Here is an 8,238-nt window from a genome sequence, read left to right as displayed (position 1 = left end):
GGCTAACTGGGAGTCCCCTCTGCTCCCTGCACACCTCCGGTGTCCAGGGAGCTCTTCCTGCCCTTCAGGATCACTCAGCAGCCACCTCCCATGGCAGGGCAGCTCCCAGAGGCATTTGCTGCCTCTGCCCCACATCCAGCCTGCTCTCCTGCTTCCAGCAGCCTGGCTCCATGTGGTCCCCAGCCCCAGTTTAGGCAGCTGAATCCCCTGGCTCACAGCTACAGGGGACATCCTGTACCTGACACACTGGGCTGCCAGGGCCCCCAGCATTCCCCATGGATATTATGGCTGTCCCCCTCCTGCTCCATCTGGGATCTTCACTTTTTCCCCAGTCCTGTTGCCCCGTGCGTCACGAGAAGGACAAACTCCTGCAGTACAGGGCACCTGCTGCCTGCTCAGGGTCTCCAGGAGGACGCATGGCGCTGATGGAAACCTCATCCCTTCCCGCAAGCCACCACGGAGCAGCAACAGAGCAGGCAGGGACTCCACAGGGACATGACAGACAGAGCCACCCACAGCCACCCCCCAAGACTGGAATCCAGGGATATTTGGTCCCACTGCTCCACCGGAATGGCCAAGCTCCAGCTTCGGGATAGCCTTTTCCTAAAGGAACAGTGCGACAGAGGGCAGGGCATGGGGAAGGGGGTGCCAACGAGCCCCTTGGGGCTGGCGGGGGGTGTTTTGCTCCGAGAAGGCTCCGCTCCACCCCAGCTCCCCCGAGGCAGGACAACCCGCACGCAAATCCCGGGAATAAAGCAGGACGAGGCGGAGCTGAGCGACTCAGTTGCTTTATTGGGGGGGTGTGGCAGGCCCGCTCACGGGGCTGGCTCACTCGGAGATGCTGCGGAAGGACTGGACGGCGGGGCTGGCCGCGCCCCCACTCCACGGGCTTGCGGTACTCCCCCTTGGGCAGCACGTACTGCCGGCCCCGGTAGTTGGGGTGCTCGTAGAACACCCAGACGCCCTCCAGCACCCTGCAGGCGTGCACCTCACGCATGTGCCACTCCTCCATGATGGAGGGGCAGTCTTCGGTGGCTTCGAACATCTGCCCGCCAAAATCTCCCTTCTCGAACACCTGGATGTGGCCTCGGCCTCCGCTTGGCTAGAAGGAAAAAAAAAAAAAAAAAAAAAAAAAAAAAAAAAAAAAAAAGGGGGAGAGAAAAATCACAGAGTCGTGGAATGGTTTGGGTTGGAAGGGATTTAAAGATCATCCAGTTCTACCTCCCTGCCATGGGCAGGGACACCTCCCACTGTCCCAGGGTGCTCCAAGAAGCCCCGTCCAACCTGGCCTTGGACACTTCCAGGGGTGGGGCAGCCACAGCTGCTCTGGGTGACTTCACTGGCAACCAGAGCATCGGATGGAGGCACTGACATGTCCCAGCTCTGACATGGGGGCAGAGTCTGGGCACAGCCAGACTCAAATCAGGTACCAACCACCCCCAGCACACCAGGACAGGGCTGAAATCTCACGTCAGCCCCCAAAAGCACAGGGAGAAGCAGCTGGGGTAAATTTTAACAGAGCATCACGTGCGAAGAGGGTACAGAAGAACCGAGCTGGAGCAGAGCAGCTCCGTGGGGAGGAAGGCAGGGATAAGGCTGAGGCAGCAGTGCCAGGCTCGCTATCCCGGGCGGGCTTGAACCGCTCAGCTGCTCCACATGAGCATCAGAGAGCCAGACTCCCTCCAGTCCCCGCTCCTCCGGGCGGAGAGGAGTTTAATGAGCTGCTGACCCCGGCGGGGCCGTGTTGCTGCAGAGGCAGCGCTGCTTCCCACCGGCATTGGAAGCGCTCCTTGCCCGAAGGCACCGCGGCAGCGTTTAATCGGCAGCTGCCTGGACACCTCTTCCCCCTCCTCCCCAGCCCGCTCCCTCCTTGCCAGCCCCAGCCGAGCTCTGCGAGGTCTTGGGGTTTCCCCAGGGCAGGAGGGAAAGCCAGGTACCAGGTGGATATGCAGGATAAGGCTCCCACATTTCATCCTGGTGGAGGAAGCTGTGCTGCTCTTACATGCCGCACGTGTTCTGGCTCCATGTCTTAAGCCAAATCAGTGCTCTGAACGCGCTGGAAACTTTCCCTGCCCTGTGCCAAGGGATTTAGACCCAGCTCAAAGCCAGAACAGGCTCAGAGGGGCGTTAGACTCCCAGGTGGAAAGGCAAAACGCGTTGTCAGCTGTGAGATCTGCTCCATGCAGTGGGAATTCACGGCCGTGCTCCAAGTCAGCAACCCACGGATCACCAGTGTCTGCCCCACTGCTGGCAAAACCTCAGCAGCAGCTCTTCATCCACAATCCCAGTTTTAAAGGATGCTGCTCCCCACAGGCTTCCCAAAAGGATCCTTCCCTCTGTTCCTATCTCCCCACCATCAGTTAGGAGGGGATGAGCGCACCTCCTGTGCTCTCCTAATACCAGGAGGCACCAGGCTGCTCCAAGCATGGCCAAGGAGGGCTCCAGGCATCCCTCCCGTTTCTGGGCACTCCAGGGCTGCTCTGGGGTTGGTGTCTCCACGCCCAGAGGGGTTTGGTGACACAGATTCAGTTCCCGGTGTCAGAAGGGAGTCCGGGCTTGCTAGAGAGGAAACTGCCCCTCATTCCAAATGTTCCTGCAAAGTCTACATCCCACTGTTACAGGCCTTGAGCGTGTTGGATCAGTCCGTTACACACCAGGGAAAAGGCAGGAGGCAAACTTTGGAGCAACCTGCCTGGACACCAAAATCCCTAAAGGAACACGCCGATGAAACAACACTGCTGTTCCTATGGAAACCCACCCACACTCAGAGGGATCGGCCTTTTCCCACCGCAATCCAGAGCGGGAGAGGTTCACCTTGTCCTCTCACCAAACACCTTGCTATTCCCAGAGCGGGACTGTGGGAGCAGCCACCCCCTCTGCGGTTCCCCAGGAAGACAGGCACCGTGTTTGCCTGGGGGAAACCCTCCCACGATGGGTGGAAGTGCAAGCACGCCCTGGGGGGGGGGTGACACCTACGATCTGGATGTACTTGCAGGAGCCCAGGCGGTCGTTGAGTCCCATCCAGTGGTGGTAGTCGGGATACTCCCCGTGGGTCAGCACGTACATGTTCCCAGCATAGTTGGGCCTCTCGTAGGCCACCCAGGTGCCTCCATCCACACGGATGGAGTTGCAGCGGCTCAGGTAGGTGTGGAAATCGGGGCAGTCGTTGTCGCACTCGTAGTAACGGCCGAGGAAGTTCTTGTCTTCGTAGAAGGTGACCTGAAACGAGCAGAGGGGGAAGAGTGGGGAGGTTCCTCATCCAGCACATGTCTCTGTATTCCAGCCACACCACAGCAGGAAATATCTGAAAGCAGAGCCCTCGAGATATCAGAAGTCGTCAAGCCCAGCCATGGAGCGGCACCAGCTGCAGTCAGTTCACCAGTCTGGCCCCAGTGCCTCCAGCTGCCACCAGTGTTCTGCCCTTCCCAGACCCTTGTTCTGTCCCAGTCCAACCCAACACTCCCTTGGAGAAGTCCCTGTCCTCTTTCCAGAAAAACACTATCAAAACAATTCCCTCCCACCTTCTCTAGATCAGGAGTTCCTAAATTACAGCTGGGGAGCTGCGAGAAGTCAATGGAATGTACAAAGCAGATTTCTGGGCACATGGGTGGGTCTAGCAGCGCTGGTTTAGCAGTTGGACTTGACACCTTTAGAGGGTTTTTCCAGCCTTAAAGATTCCATGATTCCCTTTATATTGGCTTACCAAGTGTTTGCAGCGAGATCTTTACTGATAAAGGGGTGGAGAAGTCTCTTTCTTCCCGGCTCATGTCTTCCAGCTCATCCTTGTTCCCGTTTGAACAACCCAAAACTCCCTGTCTCAAAACTCACTGCCCAAAGCTGGACATCACACAAGATTTGCCCATGCCAGGAGAAACTAAGAGAGCATTCCACGTGTGTGGTGGGTAGCAGTTTTATGGATATCCAAGGACTGTATCTGTGGCTTGGTTGCTGCAAGTTCATGAAACCTCTGACAAATCCACGATCATTTCTTTCCCAAGAGCTGCTCTACAGCCGGGCTGCTGACCCCAAAGCACTTTACCCTGCTTGATCACAACCTGCCTTGAAATGATCTTGGGAGCTGATGAGCAAATCCCATTCCTCCCACCCAAGGCATCACCCACCCAGCCAGCCCTGGAGAAGAGACCCAGTTTCCCTCAAAAATCCCTTCATGGAAATATTGTCAAGCCCTAGACCAGACCAGTCCTTTCTTTTTAGTTCCTCCCAGGTGACAGTTACTCATCAAGAGTTGCTCTTGTCCAAAAGGATTCCCAAACCATCGTGTCTATCTTGATTACAACACCAGAAGCTCTAGAGAGAATCTTTCTGGCCACACCCAACATGCAGTGTTCCACAATCCATTTTTTCCCATGTTTTTTCCATAGTTGGGCTATTAATATCCACCACCACCACCATCTGCTGTACTTCACCCACAGCGCTGTGGCTACTGGTACCAGACGTAACCTCCCTGCTCTTAAAAAATCATCCATTGTCAGTGTTTCAACCCAAATCCAGGACAAGTCACTCACTTTTTATTTTTAATCATTTGTTTGGTGCTAAAAATTAAATGAGCTGGACTTTTGCTGGAGCTGGTTGGTCAGTGTGTCCCACCAGCCTGACCAAGGGATCTGGGGAGTCGGACTGATCGTGCCAGAGGATTCATGCTCTTGATTTTGCAGCCTGCTACTGGACATTTATTAGGATAATTCTATTTTCCCCTTAATTTCAAGGACTGATCTGCCATCACGAAGCAGTCGGTGCACACAAAATAACCTGTCCCCCAAAATCCTGACCGAGCTCTTCCCACCTTCACGCAGTGGAGAGCTGGGAATCGCTCCGACCTTTCCAGCAGTGAATAAAGGCTGTGAAAGGAGAGCACTGAAGTGCCCAGTCCCTGTTTTCCCACTCTTGGGCAGTTAACCACGGTGGCCAGGTCTTCCCGGCCACAACCCACTGCCTTTTCCAGATCCTGCTTCTGGATCATTGTCCCTAAAGGTATGGCCCAAAAAAATCTGCTGGCCTGACCCAAAGGCAACACCAAAAGCTCTGCTCGCTGGGTTTGGCAGTCACACACCACCAGTCACCCTCTTCTTGAAGCCCTTGGTCAAGGAAGCCACAGCACCCTGGAAAACCCTCCGCAGGGATTCATCTCTTCCCAGCTCAGCATTATCCTCTGCTGGGATGGCTGATCCCTCTCTCCAACCTCTGTCCCCAAGCTCTGATCCTGTCCCTCTCCTGTCCACGCAGCGAGTGTCCAACATGGTTGATAATGAACTCTGCCCAATGTGGATCTGCTTTCTGGGCAGAGGGATCCTTGGAGGAGTTCAAGGCCAGATTAGATGGGGCTTGGAGCAACCTGGGCTACTGGAATGTGTCCCTGCCCATGGAAGGGGGTGGAACTGGATGAGCTTTAAGATCCTTTCCAACCCAAACCATTCTGGGATTCAGTGATGTTCCTTCCCCACCCAGCCTAACACAACCAAACCAGAGCCTGGCAAAGCTACCTGATGTTTCCAGGGAGGCATTTCCCCTGTACTTACAAAACCACAAAGCCAAAGAAATCCAAAGGCACATTAAGGATATGGCTGTTCCTACAGACCTGTGTCCAACCAAAGTGCTGCTCCCTGGTTTAATCCCAGAATTTAAGGGATCCTGCCCACCCACTGTCCGGCACGGCCCTTCAGACACACCCTCAGCTCATTTCAGACCTTCGCTTCCCAGTTTTCCTGCATGGATTCAGGCACCAACAGAGCAGGTTGATGTTTTCACCCCTAGAATAACTACAAGTGAATTACAGATTCCAAATCCAGACTTGCAGCCTTGTTTCTGTCCCCTCTCACTTGCAGGGAAACCACCTGCCTTCAGCCATACCCTCCAGGAGCTCTGCTCCCAGCACTCCCCTGTTAACCTCTCCCTGCCCAAACCTTGCCTTTTGGGGATTTCCAGGCACACACCACATTTGCCAGAGCAGATCTTCCTTGCAGGACTGTAAAACTCTTGCTTTGGTCACCTCACCTGAGTTATCACACATTTCTTTTCAACAGCAGCTTAGTTAGAAGAAAACCCATAAAAAATATCCAGTAGTGCTTCCTCTGTCAGCAGTGATCCCTTTCCAGAGCAGATCGCTCGCTGGGGTTGTGAGAAATGGTGTTTAATTCCCTACTTTGCCCTTTTCTTCTCCCTGGAATGTGCTAAACATAAGAGAAATAGGAGATAACTCCTCCTGGCCATCCTGCTGCCCCTCAGCAGCACATACTCCGTGAATTCCCCGTAGCACACTCCAAGGGCACACGGCTTTTGGCAGGGGGAAGGCAGAATGTGCTCAAGGCTTTCCAAGCTGAGAGGAGACTCGAGGATGGAGCAGTTGCAATTCCCCAGCACCTTTTTTAGGCATGGGTACTAAAGTGTGCACCCCTGGGATCCAGGAGCCACCAGCACACCCTCCTCAGCTTCCCAGACCAACAGCCCAACCACTGAGAGCCACAGAGCCAAAGGACACGGAAAAGCCAAGAGCAGATCGTCCACAGCATTGCCCAGTGCCTCCAAACCCACTGGGCTTCCAAACCCCCTCGGGTCTTACAGTCTCCATAGGCAAAAGGGAATCCAGCCCAAAAGCAAAGCTCGGATCAAGCTCTTCCCACAGCCTCCTAACAGGTGTTTGACATTCCACAGGGGACACTGGCCCAAGTCCTCGCCCTCCCTTCCTTCCCCAGCTGTTTCTCCCTGCCCAGTCCCAGTAGCAGTTCTGTGGGACCAGCCAGCTCAGCTTTGCTAAACCCAAGCCTGAGGAGCTGGATCCCCACCTGGAATGTCACTCCAGCTGAAGCTGAGCTTCCCGACCTACCTCCTCCTCCAATTTCAGTTCATCCCTGCCGACTGCACTGAATCCCAAGGCCTGTGGGCATCCTGTATGCATCCCTCAGGGAACACCATTCCCTTCGGTGCTACTGCCATTGCCCAGGAGCCCTCGTGTCGCAGCACCCCCTCTGCTCCACCATGGAACAGGCATGTGGCAGCTCTGCTGGTGCTGGGAGTCAGGCTCTCCCAAGGCTCCAAGAGAGCTTTCCGTGAGACTCCGCTCCGAAAGCGCAGTGATTCCCTGCTGGCACGGCCCCCTCCACCCCCTATTTCCAAGGCATCAGATCCTGCTGATTTAGAATCATTTCAAAATGCCCCCTCACCAGTCACTGCGCCTGACTCCATCCTCTGGCAGAGCCACACCTAGAGGAACCAGCCAAAATCTGGGAAAAGCCTTGGGAGGGCTCAGCTCCAGCTTCCTTCCATGTGAGGAGGGATTTCAAGCATCTCCCCCTGCCCACATGCTGACAGAGGGGGAAGCTGTCAGCAGAACAAAGAAAACAAAGTTTCTCCACAATTCATCCCTGCTAAATTCTGCACTTTTAGCCAAAATCATGAATACACTGCAAATAAACTTACCTTGGTTCCAGCTCTGGACATTTTCCGTTCCAGCCAAGCTCCCCTGTGCCGGAGGAATGTCAGCAGCTGTTACAAACAGCCAGGATCCGAGGTGCCCTTTTTATAACGGGCTTGTTTTAAACCAGACAGCCGCTTTGTCATGAGAATAGGATCCAAAAATTGAGTCAGTGATTCTGAGGCTATAGCCGATTTCCAGAAAAGCAAACAGGATTATGGAATAAAGGAAGGCTTCGCCATCCTCCCTTTGTTACCATTTGCTGAGTCAGAACACCAAAACTCTGCCAAATGCACTCAAAACACGCAGCCCCCTGCCAAGTCTGGGAGGACGGGGGGGTAATTTGGCTGCTCCCTGCCTTCCAAGCTTGTTAAACAAGAAGGAATCCTCGTTGGCCCTTAGAGACCCCACCCCATTTGTAAGGAGGGCACTCAGTATTTATCAGGGAATGTTCTGGTGCAGCGAAGGATGCAGTTAAGGAATGATAAACAAGTGCTCAGGGCAGACACCAGAGGCTTGCAAAGACCAGCTCTGCATAGAAAGCTCTCAATGGAAACATCTGTGGAGCAAAGAGGCTGCAGATTTTCCTGGGACACCCTCAGCTGGAGCCACACTGCTCCAAACACCTCCTGACACAGAGGGAAAGAAGGATGTGTGGCCACCTCCCCACCCCCCACAAAGCGAATGATTTCACACATCAAGCAATTCCCAGATTTCTGATTGTCTTTGCAAGTGTCACAAATTCAACTCCAAACTCTCAGCCCAGCACCTGAGGTTGGAGGAGTTTTCCCTTCGGCCGCTCTCCGGCC

At 54.5% G+C, this 8,238-nt stretch overlaps 1 protein-coding gene across 1 annotated transcript; it reads right to left on the bottom strand.

Moving 5' to 3' along the window:
• Window positions 1-771: 771 nt before the first annotated feature.
• CRYGS (crystallin gamma S) lies at window positions 772-7,859 on the bottom strand. The gene is given in 4 exon segments (XM_039557108.1): window positions 772-876; window positions 878-1,102; window positions 2,977-3,219; window positions 7,435-7,859. Coding segments are annotated over 4 exon segments (537 nt in total). The 5' UTR covers window positions 7,456-7,859; the 3' UTR covers window positions 772-828.
• Between the last annotated feature and the right edge of the window lie 379 nt (window positions 7,860-8,238).

This window comes from Corvus cornix, chromosome 9 (genome assembly GCF_000738735.6).
Source record: "Corvus cornix cornix isolate S_Up_H32 chromosome 9, ASM73873v5, whole genome shotgun sequence".
NCBI lineage: Eukaryota > Metazoa > Chordata > Aves > Passeriformes > Corvidae > Corvus > Corvus cornix.
Note: the sequence above shows the minus strand (reverse complement) of the source record. Positions and strands in the feature narration are given on the sequence as shown.